The sequence below is a fragment of the Desmodus rotundus genome, chromosome 2 (genome assembly GCF_022682495.2).
Source record: "Desmodus rotundus isolate HL8 chromosome 2, HLdesRot8A.1, whole genome shotgun sequence".
NCBI classification, from domain to species: domain Eukaryota; kingdom Metazoa; phylum Chordata; class Mammalia; order Chiroptera; family Phyllostomidae; genus Desmodus; species Desmodus rotundus.
The window spans coordinates 206,556,157-206,569,800 of record NC_071388.1 but is presented as its reverse complement, the minus strand read 5'-3'; the positions used below and the strand labels follow the sequence as shown (position 1 = coordinate 206,569,800).

Genomic DNA, 13,644 nt, shown 5'->3' with positions numbered 1-13,644 from the left:
ACGAGGGAGCAGGCCCTTCAAGAACTGCCTGTGGGGCGGCAGTCCCTCCCACCGTGCCGCAGAGCCTTCTCCTCTTAACTCTTTTCTTTCCGGGGGGCTCATTCATTCCCCTCTCTCCTGCCCCCAGATGGAACCGAAACGCCTGAAGAAACAGCTTCCCAAAATCCTGAAACTCCTGAGACCAAACGACAGGATTCTGATTGTGGGGACCACCCGCCGCCCTTTCGATGCCGAGCTGCAGTCTTTCTGCAGGGTGTACCAGAAAATTATCTTGGTCCCCAGGCCAGACTACGCGTCCAGATACGGCAAGTACCCCTGGGCCCCGAATCCGGGCTGTCGGGCGTTGTGGGGGAGAGGGCTGGCCCTCGTCACCCAGTCGGCACCAGGTGATGTCACTGCGGCGGCACGCACACCCGGACGGCGGCCGGGCCCAGCACCACGGCCAGGCCACCGGGCTGCAAGGGCAGAGCGCACACCTCTGTTCCGTGGTCAACACACTCCTTCCCCCGAGACCGAGGGGAACTAGACGGGGACGAGGTTCTGCGCCCCGGAGGGGACACGAGCCCTCGTGCGTGCGGGTTTCCCTTCGGACCGGCGGATTGGGACCACCCGGGTCGCACCGGTGGTGACAGTGTCTTTCTCGCACAAAACCGTTTCTGTTCGCCGGGGTGGGTTTGTCGCTTTTCCAGTCTCCACAAGTGTGAGTGCAGGGACATGTTCACTCACTTCAGATAAACATGGAACACAGCAGAAGCTCACTTTCTTCAACTTTTTGTTCTTGAACAGACGATTCAAACAGCACCGCTGTAGAACCATTTTTGGATGGGGACCGTACAGTAGGAGGCCCTGAGGGGTGGCACCATGACATGGGGAAGAGCCGCCAGACCTGGGCTCTGACTGACCCGGCTCTGACCCCCGCCCCTGCCAGGGCGCGGCAGCTGGGTGACTCGGCCACTCGGATGACCGTCTGAGGCGGCACTCCCTCCTCTGCAGCGGGGGAGAAGGGCTCGTCCGCGGGCCTGCTGTGAGCCGACTGGGGGGTGGTTAGCAGACACCCGCCCCCGCCCCCTGCCCATGGCTCTGCCCAGCACCTGGTCCCGAGGGGAGCACCCTAAGGGCAGACATCTCCAGAGGTCCAGGCAGAAGCAGGAAGGAGTCTTGTGACCCCGCATCAGAGTCACAGAGACTCACTGTCACTGTGTGTGGCCAGCCCCAAGGCCAGCCCAGATCCACGGGCAGTGGGCTCCCCAGGGCGCGAACACCACAGATGAGGCTCCTTGCGGGGCCGCCTTCGCCTCCCGTGGTGATGGGGGTGGCAGCGTGGCTGTGACGGAGGTGCCAGGACCACAGTGGCGGTAGAGGCAGAGGAGGTGGCCACAGGGGTGACCCAGCTGGCGTCGCTCCCGCTCATCCTTAGCCCATCGCCACAGCACCGCGGAGACAGAGGGGCTGTACGCCCTTCGGGTGGGTCTTCGGCTCCCGTCAGCTACGAGGGCGACACCCCCCCACGTCCTGTGAGCTCCTCGCTCAGCCGCCCCGTTTGCAGTGTGTGCTCGTTCCTGTCCCACTAAACTGTGGTCCCGGCTTCGCGGACCCCACTACACCCAAAGCTACACCCAAAGCATGGGACGGCTGCGGTCCCAGGTCCTTCTCATCCATCCCGCTCCTCCTCCTCCTTCTGTTCCTCCTCCTCTTCCTCCTCCTCCTCCTCCCCCCCCTTCTCCTTCACAATGTTATCTTCTGGAATACGGGAGGGTGTTAGTAATTTAAAGGGCTAGAGCATTGTCCTTGACTTCAGGTTGAATAGTGTCTGTAGTTTGGCAAAACCATGGCTACTGATGCCTAGCAAAGGCAGTCCTGTTTTTTGACAACTTGCCAATCACCTCTAAGGACTAGATCATGTCACGAGTCCCAGCCTGTGTCCCCTCAGGCAGTGTTGAGGGAGAGGAAGGAGGGAGCATCCCGCACCTGTGGGCAGATGACGAACCTGTGCACAGCTGTTGTCCTGGCCCCAGGGCTCTGGCCACTAATGCACATGCTCTCACACATGTTCCTCTCGGGGGGCGGTCTGTGTGGGCTGCCACGTTTGCCGCCGTCATAAATGCTGGCCGCGTTTCCCCCCATGAGCCAGAAGCTCTGGTGGCCACGGTGGCTGGGGCATCCGTCTTAAAGGGAGCCTGTTCCTGTCTTTGCAGTGACCAGAAGCGGTCTCTCCCAGCCCATGAAGCGTGGGCTGCGAGTCACGGCGTGGGGCTCTGCTTCTCTGTCCATCTGCCGGCAGCCGAGCGGAAGGGGCGGGGGTGGGGTTGCAGCCCCCCTGCCAGGTTCCTCCAGGCAGCCTCAGGCAGGGGCTGGCGGGAGAGGAGAAGGGTGGATCCGCCCGAGGACTGCCAAATATAATTCAGCAGCTATCTTTCTCCCCCCCAACACATCAAGCAATTGCCTTCAAAATGTCTCAGCGAAGAAAATCCACCCCCAAGGGTGATTAATGCCTGTCTGGTCCCCAGAAACCCCTTCGTGCTTCCTTCTCTCCACTTTCCCGACGCTGCCTCCTCTGGCCTCTCCTCCCCTGGGGTCTGCTTCGCTAAAACCCCATTCATCACGGCCCCACCCAGGACCCAGTGTGCGCTCGGGTGAGTCAAGCCGTGTCTTCTGATTTTTCTGGAATTCCAGGCTCCAGAGGCCAGAAGCTCATCCATATCATATTCACCTCTGTGCTTTTGCAAAATCCCAAGTAAAATCGGACTTTAAGATACCGTGTCACCTGGAGCACTCGCCTGGACAGAATCAGTCTGGGACGCCAAAGCAGGGAAGGTGACCCGGAGTGCGGGTCCCTCCGCTCTAAAGGAGGGGGGATAATTAGATTAGTCTGGAGAACTGGGGTGCCTTTTCAATCCAAGAGAGGAAAGTAAAATACGTCACTCAGTGGGGAGGGCACCTCTGCTGCCCTCAGCCCCTCGTTTCCCTGGCCCCCAGGCCTCACGGCCGCAGCGCTGTGGCCCAGAGCCTGCTCAGGGCCTGAGTTCTCAGTGCACACAACTGGGCTGAGGCCTCGGCAGCCCGAGCCGCCAGCCTATGGCTCACTCTGCCCCTGACACAGAAAGGAAGTCAAGTCTGGTTGCCTTCCCGTTCTCCAGAGCTGGAGGTGGCTCTGGGCAAGTGGGCAAGTCCCGCGGTGGCCATGATGTCCCACAGTGGCTGTGATGTCCCGTGACATCCCGCGGTGGCCGTGATACAGCCACAGAGCCCGTGCTCACCTCCATGAAGCACTGGTGGGTGAGCTTTGGGAGTGACCACCGGCTCAGGTGTCTGGAGGAGGCCTGCCCAGCACTCCACATGAATCCCAGGGATCCCACGCTTCAATGGGCAGTGGTGCGTGCATATGGACACGCCAGCCCGGAGGGCCTGACGTTTTTTACCCCACTGGTCATGCGTGTTTGCTTGTGGAGTCCCCTCGTGTCAGGAGGTGGGATGGCAGGGACTGCCGTAGCTTAACAGCGAGGCGGGGAGAGCGCGGAGCGTGTGTGGCTGGGCGCCCTTGGCCCTCACTATGGCCCACTGGCGGGCCCGCTCTGTGCTGCGGGTGGGAATTGGCCCACGGTGCCCACAGCTAACGTTGTTCTGGGTTCCCAGCCTGGGGTGCCTACCGGGCCCTCAGCTGTCGGGACTGTCCCCTGAGCCTCCCCCACGGCACGTGTTCCCATCTCAGCCTCCACGGGCACCTCTCAGGCCTGTCGTGCCTTTTTGGGATGCCACAGGTGTGGGCAGGAGACACACTCCGTCCCGGGGGACGCTGTCATCTGGTGGTAGTGGCGGCGGTTTATTCTCACCATGGGCTGCAGCGCCTGACCTCTAACCCTGCAGCAGCGGCGTCGGGACAAGGATGCCTCGCACCCGATACGGCCCGTCTTCACACGGATGGGTTTCACGTGTTCTGTGGCCTGTTCTGTGTGCTCCTCTGGAGCTGATGTGTTGATGAGCAGCAGGGAACCCCGGCACAAAAATGAAAAGCTGGTAATAATTGTTATCAGAGACAACAGCCACGCAGCAGCGAAGTGAAGTGTGGGCCATGTGTGCGCGCAGTGCCCTCCGCAGCGCCTGGTGCCCACTCAGACCCTCACCACGGCCGGGGGTCCAGTCTTCCCTCCCGTTTGCAGGCGGGACGAAGCTGGCCTCAAGCCGAACTAAGCCCACCCAGAAGTGGATCCAGGGGCTCCAATGTGGCTTTAGGGGTCTGGCTGAGGCCCTCGCAGCCCTGGCTGGCCTCCTTCCTGTAACTCGGCCCCTGCCTTCTGCACTGTGGGGCCACCACGGGCCCCGTGCACACGTGCCCTTCCCAGCGCCCCAGCTCTCTGCAGGGCCCGGGGCCCCGCCAAAGAGGACGGGCGGGGGGTTAACTGTTGGGATGTCGGCCTTGAACCTATGTACTTGGGTGAGGTAGCTTCGTAAGAAACCCAACTGTGCGCGGTGCGGGTGGTAATTAATGGTCGCCATTTAAGCAAGCGCTTCAGACATTCCCCACACAAGGTCGAAGGCTTCAGAGACGGCTGACCCGGTCTTGCCCGGCTCGGAGCCCGGCGGCCTCGCCGTGGGGGTACAGCCCCCTCCCGCTCTGTGCAGCACGGGCGTGGCTCTCTAACGGGATGCTGTCCCGGGCGCCGTGCGGGAGTCCGTCCTGTCTCCAGCGTTCAGTAAGCCTCAAGGGTTGTGCCGTCGTTCATGTTCACCCCGCCCCTGTGCCCCGAGAGCCTCGGTTTCCCCACGCCCCACTCGCCCAGCGAACGACCAGGCACCCAGGCAGCAAGCAGATCAGCCAGGCGATGCGTGCGCAGTTGCTGGGGTGGGGGGACAAAGGGGCAGGCCGTTCTATCTAACATGGGGTCCCACCCAGTGCCTCACACCCCAAGGGAGCCGAGCCCGGTGGCGAGCGCTGAGGGACAGTAGAATCTGTGTATAAAAATAAGTACTTGTTAAAAAACCACGCTCTTCCTTGCCCACATTCTGGAAAACAGAATGTTCCGAGGAGCAGGGACCCGTACCCACCGGGGAGCATTTCCGTTCTGAAGGGTTCTGAACATCGGTAAAGGCCCTGCACTGAAACCGCACTGCCCGCGGTTCCGTTTTCCTTGTCCCTTCGCAACGCGTCTGTGCATCTGCAGACCTCGACGTGCGTGTCGTGGGCTGAGAAAAGGTCAGTGGAGGAAAGTGTTTCGGTGCGCGGCACCCTGCCCGTCAGAGTTACAGAGCAGGCGCCCCAGGCCCTCCTTTCTCCACGAGAGGCCCCTTGGTGCGGGGACGCGGGTCAGGCCGCCTTCCCTGAGTGACCCTGTCCTCTCTGTCTTTTCCGCCATCTCCGACACAACAGTCCTGTGGAGACACATCATTCAGCGCCACGGAGGGGTCATCACGAACACCCTGAACATAAGCTGCCTGGCGAAGGTCAGCGACGGCTTCACCCAGGGCCACGTCGTGCAGGCGGTGAGAAGCGTGCTCACGGACCGCAGGCTGCGGCAGCAGCCGCGCAAGCCGCTCGTCGCCGTGGAGTTCGTGGCGGCCCTGAGCAGCCAGAGCCCCGTCTACCAGGAGGAGGAAGACAGCTTTAAGGTGAGGGGAGCGTGCGGTCTCTGTCCCCCATCCCCCGGGGCTCCCGAGCTTCAGGGATTTGAACTCTGCCATATGTGATGAAATTTGGAAACTCGAAATTTTGGGATTATAAAATCTTTTCAGGCTTAGCTATAAAATGTGTCTTCCAAATTTTAAGAAAATCATGGCCCGTGACCTTATAAATTAACAGCCAGATTACAGAATTGAGCAGCAGCTTCAAACCCCCTGGGTTCACACATGCACACGGGTGTGCACATGCCTGTGTGTGCACAGGTATATGTGCACACATGTACACACATGTGCACCCCCTTGCCCTGCTTCTCTCTCGTCTTCACTTCGTGTTTCACGTGTTGGAGCGAGTCTCACTTGGAGAAGAGCGCCCCCGAGTGATGTACCGCAGGCCAGTGCTGGTTGGGCCACCGTTGCCGTGGTCTGCTTCCCCGCCAGGGCACTCACCAGAGGAAATCACGCCTGTTAGGAGAACACGCCAGAATGCTGTTTTCTAATTTTTGAATATGTTCTGAGATGGTCACAGAACGTTCTCAATCTGGAGGAAACTTCGGGAATCAACTCCTCCAACCCCGTCTTTTATGGGAGGAGAAGAAATGGCAGGGACTCACGTCCTCCTCACCCAAGCACGAGCTTAGCGCCCTGACCCCAAGGCCGGGCCAGCGGGCATTCCTCAAAACCCCTCTCCTCCAACGGAGTGCAGTGGGTGCGATTTCAGGACCTGGGCAGAGTGCTCTCACCCAGCTGGGAAGGCAAGGGAGGAGAGTCACACCCACGCAATTACGCCCACCGCGGCGTCGGCCGTGCCAGCGTCAGAAAGAGGAGCCGAGTCCTCCTTCCAGCTCGGGCCTCCAGAGGCCAGCTTGGGGCGAGGAAGCTCGCTCCACCATGGCACCTTTCCCACCCCCTCCAAAACTCCTGGGCTCCGGCTTTGCTGCCTGCGCTTCAGGGGAAGCTGGAAAACAGTCGCTACGCTGAGACCTGCGGTGGTGAGCTGGCACGGACTCACAGTCACAACTGTCCGACTTTTCATCGTGGTGCACACGCGCCCGGCACAGGAACGGCGCGCGTGGCTGCGTCCCGGGAAACTTCGCTGGCAGAAGCAGGCCGGCTTAGGCTGAGGCCACGCCTTGCTGACTCCAGCAGAGCTGAGAAAAACATTTCCAACTTTGTGCCAAGCATTTGCATTAATATTCTTGTCACTGTTTAAATCTTGGTAGTATTAATTGTAAATATTTATCTTCTTCACGTGATAAATCATTTTTTTCTGAAATTCCCGTTTTTCTTCTCCTTTTTTCTAAAAAGACAATATTCTTCCTTGTTTTGAGGAGCTATGTGGAGGGTGATGACTCCTATGCTTTCTCTTGGCCGTGTTTTTCACTTTAAAGTCTCTCCACGTTCTCTGCAAGTCCTTCTGTGCGTTTTAGGCGCTGGTGGTCCAGGAGCCGACCGCGCGATGCAGGAGAAGGAGACGCTACCAACTACCACCTGCGGCGAGAACGCCGGATTCTCCCTCTCGTTCTGGGCGTGTTTGGTCACGTGGTTCCCTAAGGAAACCGGACCCTTTCACCAGTCCCCACCAGCCCGCCCCACCCGTCCTGCTGCCCTCTCGTAGCTGCAGGGCGGGCGCCCGCCCCACCTGCGTGTTCAATAAGCTTGCGCAGTGGCAAATCGCTGCGCAGGCACACGGAGGGCACGGCCGTGTCACACTCCTGCCTGGGTGCCGCTGCGGCTGTCCTTGCTTGTAATCAGCCCGATCACGTTTGTCCTGAGAAATTTGACCTAACTGTGCCTCTGACAACGTGTCAGACTAAGGCCTCACGGAGTCGGCAAGCGCTCCGTGGGCATGACGGGGAACATATTTAATGATGACGGTGGTAGTAATCCGCATACCATTGGCTGGTGCATACTGACCAGGTATGTGCCAGGCACCCTATTAGCTCCCTCAGCCCCCATCTTAGGAAGGAGGAAATGGAGCTCTAGGGAGGTGGGAGGCAGAATAACGGCCCCAACGACAGCTACACCCGAGTCCCTGGAACGGGCCAGTATGTGAGTTTCCAGGGGAAAGAGGGTTCCAGATGCTGGTGGGATTAAGGTTGCTAATTAGTTGACCTTGAAATAGGCAGGCTGTCCTGGATTATCCTTGTGAGTCCAGTGGAGCCGGAAGACAGGAAAGAGGGGATCAGAAGAACGAAGAGAGAGAGAGCTCGGCGTGAGAAGGACGTGGGCACCCAACACCGCCAGCCAGCGGGAGGACGCAGGAGGGGCTGCGGTCCGGGAAAGCCGGGCCCTGCCCACCCCGGCCCCTTCAGAAGGCAGCACGGCCTGCAGACTGGGTGTCTGACCTGCAGGAATGTGACATCACATTTTGGTTAAACCACAAGTTTGTGGTACTTTGCTATTGCAGGAGAAAAAAAAAAAAAGCCAAGAGGCAAAGTGACTTCTGTTCCAGGTCACACGGCTAAAATGGACAGCTGAATTCAAGCCTTACTCTGGAGCTAAAAGCCGATTTTATTAACCGTGTTCCATCCTGGGTCCCCATAAACAAGGAGTTCACCCCCTGAGGACTTGGCCACCACACCTCCCAGGGAAAACAGAGCCGAAGCTACAGAAAGCTGAGAAAATCCCCGAGTGCCGGAAACAGACCCTCGAACCCGGCGACAGTCCTGTGCCTGGCGCACAGCAGAGAGAAGAGGGACAGACTCAAAGGAAGACTGAGTCACGCAGGACGAAACAGCGAGCCCGCTGCTCCACGGCCGCCGGGTCTCCCATAGCTGGGGCGGCCTCACTTCCACACATCGAGTCCCAGGTGCGGCTGAGAGGCAACTGCAGTACCGCTGGGGGAGCGGGAAGAAGGGGGAGAGAGACCCAAACACAGCCCCTACCCAAAACGAATCTAAAAATAAAATCAAAATTCCAGTTTAGGGAATGCAGTATTAAGTGAAATCTGACAAAATGTTGAAATTAATCTAATGCAGGTAACAAATGAAGGCACGACTTTCCACGAGAGGTGTGCTCAAAGTTTGGGAACACGGACCGGCAGAAATAGAATAAGAAGAGATACTTATTTTAAGAATCATAAAAAAGAAAGCTTAGAGATTAAAAATACAGTTACTAACTTAAAACAGGAAAAAACAAAAGAGGTATGAACTGTAGCCTCGAAGAGCAAATTGGTGAACCGGGGGGTGGTTCTGGGGGGACCCCAAAAAGGCAGCCCAGCAAAACAAAAAGGTAAAGTCTATGAACTGTAATTAAGAGCCTTTAAAGACATTTCATCCCACCAAGAGATGACCTTGAAGAAAGGACCAGAAGGAACATCAGAGGGACAATAATTTGAGGAGACACTTGCTGAGGATCTTCCTGAATTACAGGCACGAGTTCTCAGGTGAAAAACGCTCTCCGAGGGACCAGCAGGCCAAGTAACGATAAGCCCCCCCGCGTCCACCACGGCGAACCTGAGAACAAGGCCACGGGCCAGTCTCAGAAGACACCAGACCACCTGCGGAGAAGCAACGGCTAGGAAATCAGACAGCGCTGGGACCGCCGCAGACGCCAGAATTCAGGGCGGCCCCGCCTGCGAAGTGCTGAGGAAAGCTAACTGTCTGCCTAAAATTGCACCCAGCCAAGCCGGCACCCCGAGACCTGAGAAAATAAAGGCACTTCAAGACACGCCCAGCCTGAGACGGTCCCCTCACAGCCACTGACACAGGGCAAGTTGAAAACAGCAAAATCGCAGATGCCCTGCCTCGCCCACACCCCGGAACGCTCCCTCCGTGCGTGCGTCCGGGAGAAGTTTTCTCGTGCGTGTGGAAGGAGAGGCGTCAAAATCGTGAATCGCGGCATCGTTCACAGGGATAAGAAAGTGGAAATGGCCTCTCCGTCACTAATAAGAGAACGGTAAAGAATGTGTAGTATATTCAGCAGTGAGGGGTCCCACCTTGACATTTGTAAACCAAAATGCTTCGCAGGTTCCAGCTAAAATGGGAAGGCTGAGAAAACGCCGTCGGGGCCGGCTGGCAACGGCCAAGTGCGGGGTGGGTTTTGTGGCTTCACCGTGTCTGCTGTGGTTCCGGCAGCCTCCCCCAGCGTGTGTGTGTATGGCCCCCTCGATGCCACCAGCCCTGCCAGAAGGCACCTCCGGGGCCATGCACGTTACCAAGGAAACCCACGCCCTTGGGGCAGAGTAGGACCCCCGGGGCAACAGGCGGCTTCACTGGGAGGGGCCATGGGTCAGACTGGGACACACGGGGGATGCCCACAGTTCAGTGCCTGCCTGCCCCTTCCGTCTTAGCAAGGTCTTCTGTGTTTCTAAGAGCACTCCCGTTAATTCGTGACCTTCTGACATTTTCCTGAACATCTGTTTTCTTTCAGAACTGGTATGCCAAAACCCCTCTGGGTAAAAGGCGCAGCTTGGCCTTGCAGGGAGGGAATGCAGGCAAGGCCAAGGATAAAGGGAAGAATGGAAAGAAAGGGAAAAAGGAGAAGAAGAATAAGTAACACCTTTCTGAGGAGCCATCCTGGGTCCCGCTCAGCGATGGCGGCCCCCACTCCAGTCTGAAGAAGACCCGCGCCCACGCCGCCAGCCCCGCCGCCTCCGAATCCTCGCAGTTCGACTTCGCTGGGCCGCCCACCGTGTCGGCGGCCCACCGCGATTGTCCCTTAGCCTCCAGAAGTTTGTACGTAACCGAAACTCACTCACAGTCTCCGTGATCGGACACGTCAGCTCATCGGTACCAGTTGCCAAGTGTCGCGTGTGGCAGTCAGGACGCACTCTCATTTGACAACAGGTAGCACCCTGCAGTCTGTCATCAGCGCCCCAGCTTCTGACTCGTCCACGTGTGCAGTATGTTCTCTTGCACACACTTTAGTGAATTGATTCTTTGCACTAAGGCACAGACTTTGTATAATGGAATAAAATTCTCTTGTCCTTGAACTGACTCAGTAATTTGATTGCTTGAGCTAAAAAACAAACAAACAAACTTGAAAATGATCTGTCAACCTTTTGACGCTGGAGGGGGGGACGCCGAGGCCCGGGGGTCATACAGAAATAGAATAAGAAGAGAGAGTTGTGGGGAAAAAGTCATAAGAAGAAAACTCAGACATTAAAAATACAGTGATTTACATGAAATGGGAAAAATAAAAGAGGTATGAACTCCGGACTAGACACAGTCAAAGAACAGGTTAGTGAACTGGAGGTGGTCCTTGGGGACACACACCCCCCGCCGCCCCACAGGGCAGCCCAGAAGACAAAAAGATCAAATCTACAACCTACAGGGAGGACCCTTTAAAGACAGAAGTCTAGAAGAAAAGAAGAAACAGCAAAGGAACGGTAGTTGGGAGACAAGCTTGCCGAGGACCTTCCGGAATGAAAGGCATGGGCTCTCGGACTCTGCAACCCTGGGCCTCCGTGGCCGCCTTTCGTTCCCGAGAAGCACCCGGAACGTGGTGGGCCAGCAGCTGCCGGAAACGAAACATAAAAATAGGGTAAAGAGGGGAAGAGAAGGCCTGAAACAAGAGGTAAAAAAAATGCTAAGAAACCGGTTAAAGAAGAGAAGACTAGGGACTCAAAGGGAAATCGAGATTGTGTGGGACTCTGAAAGGCGTCATCGTGGTGAGAACCCCGGGGTGGGGGAGGGGACTTAAGTGGAGGCCGGTGTGTGCTTGATTTGGGACTCACGAGTACCCTCCCTGACAGAACGTGGCCAGCCCCCTACGCTGTGGGCCACAGTGGAGGTCAAGGTTTTCCTGGGATCCCCAGCAGGCTGGGCCTCCAATGCCCAGAACCACCAGGGGTTCCCAGTGTCTCCCAGTGGCCAGCACATACCCGCCGCCGGCGTCTGTGCAGGAGACCAGCGCAAGCCAGGACGGAGGGAGACGGCTGCAGCTCTGCGAGCTCCGGACACGTTCAGAGCCCCCCAGGAAGCTGTCCCCCCGAGCCCGGGCCCCAGACAAACTGCTGTCTGAGGGCCCTGCCACGACTCACCTTAGGCCAAAGGAGTGTCCAGGTGGTGGGCCTGGCCTCCCCTTACCCGCTTCACACTGCGCCTGCCGAGGCCCAGAGGGACCCGAGGGGCGGACAGACCCCCCGCCCTAGCCCCAGACAGCAGCGTACTCTAGAGCTCCAGGCCAGCTGAGCCGAGGCCCTTTCTCTCATACTTCACGGGAAACAGACCCTCGCTTAGGACCCAAGAACAGAACTTCAAGATGCTAGGATTTGATGTCTTTTGCAAAATAATAGGACCTGGAGAGTAAAAAACGAATAGTAGGATTGTAAAAACATGGACATTATGAACTCTGTCATAAAAGACAAGGCCATTGAACTTGGTCTCCGTTTAATGACAAGCAAGCTTTATCGGGACTCGTACAATAGTAAACAACAGTAATAAACAACAGCTAATGACAGAAGCTCAACCAGTCCACGAGCTTTCCGGCAGCCCCGTCCGATCAACTTCCTGTGGCGCTGGGAACGGTCTGACCTGTGCTGTCCCCTGGGGGTGGCCCCGAGTCACACATGGCTGGTGCGACTGGACTCTTTCTTATTTTCGGGTAGTTTACGTTTCAGTAGCCGTGTGGGGCCCACGTGGCTGGGGTGCAAAATGGTGCGCTGAGAGCAGGCCGAGCCTAAGAACCCGTGAGGCCCGAACGCAGTCCCCACGCGCTCGCTCTCACACGCACGCACCCTGGGACCGACCTCCGCCGCTCACTCTGTTCTCTCGCTACGCCTTCTCCCGGGGCCACGGGGCTCACGCCAGCCCGCCCGCCCGCCCGCCTGCCCGCCCGCCCTCCGCTTACCAAGAACGAAACTTCTCCTTCCTCGCCAGCGGGCTCTGCCCTGCTCATGGACGACCCCTGCTCTGCACGCGGAGTGGACCCCTCTTGTGTGGGCACAGAGTCCACGAGAGCCGACAGGCCGCGGCCCAGCACCCACAGCACCGCCACACGGCCTCCTGCGCTGCGTGTGGCCAGATGTGCGGCACAGAGACACGTTCCGCTGTTTCACTGAGTGCTGTGCGCGTGGCCTCACGCTGTGCTCGCTGTGCAACACCCCGCTTTACGGAGGGAGCACCCCTGATTTCTCCCATCCCCTCGGGGATAGACACGCAGACTGTGCCCGCCCTTGGCTCTCCCGCCGCCCATGCTGCCGTAAATTCCTGCCTCCGTTCTTTCCGGGCCGTGGCCAGGGGACAGAGTCTGTGGGATCCGTTCCCGGAAGAGACATTACTGGGTCAAGTTACCCGTGGATTTTCCATTTGGTCAGCAGCTCTGGCCGGAATGGCCTCCAAGGAGGAGCTCGTCCCAGCCACCATACGGGGGGATGGCTGCCCCTTGTGTCACCACCCGCAGGGCAGGACCCCCTGGACAGGGGATGGGACAGCGGTCTGTACCTCCTGTTGTCACTGATGCGGAGACAGGAAAGATGCCAGCCCCGGGGTGAGAGAAGGGAAGTGAGGGGCTGGCATGGCGGAGGGAGGGGGTGTGGGGGACCAGCGGAAAGAAGGGATGACACCCTCATCCGGGAGTTCTGCCTAAGTATGGGCTATTCTTGAGCCATCATGCGATAATTAGCTCCTCTCCAGCACGTCTGTAGTGAAGAGGACAGTAATTAATGTCGTTAGCCCTCATTAAGGAAGCGTTGGATGGAATGAAACCCGATTAGATGGAATTGGAGCTGGAGGCTCTGCCCTTGGCCCACCCCGAGGGCGAGCGGGTTGTAGCCCCAGAGCCCTGGGTGACGGCGTGATGCTCCTGAGAGACAAGACCCTCAGGGCTTAAACCTCTGCGGTCAAACCAGCGGCGTTAGAACACCCAGGGCTGAAGTTGGCTTCGGAGACTCTCCCCAAACACCGGTCCGCAGTTAACAGTTAACGCAGAGCAGCGAGTGTGCAGGGTGTCACAGGGCTCTTCCCCAGGAACCCCACTAGGGGACCCAGACTGCTGAGGGACATGGTGTCTGACATCCTGGAGGAGGGGCTCATCACAGCTGCCTTGCAGCAGGAGGGCCACCCCTTTGGCTGCCACCCATGGGGTGGG

At 58.2% G+C, this 13,644-nt stretch overlaps 1 protein-coding gene across 2 annotated transcripts in view; it reads left to right on the top strand.

Annotated features, from left to right (window-relative positions):
- IQCA1 (IQ motif containing with AAA domain 1) overlaps positions 1-10,265 on the top strand; it is a 108,204-nt gene extending 97,939 nt beyond the window's left edge. For both annotated transcript variants that reach the window (XM_053919247.1, XM_053919246.1), the window contains 3 exons: positions 128-305; positions 5,366-5,604; positions 9,985-10,265. In XM_053919247.1, the coding sequence (XP_053775222.1) occupies positions 128-305; positions 5,366-5,604; positions 9,985-10,110 (543 nt within the window). In that variant the 3' untranslated portion in view covers positions 10,111-10,265. The remainder of the gene's footprint in view (positions 1-127; positions 306-5,365; positions 5,605-9,984) is intronic.
- The last annotated feature ends 3,379 nt before the right edge of the window (positions 10,266-13,644 follow it).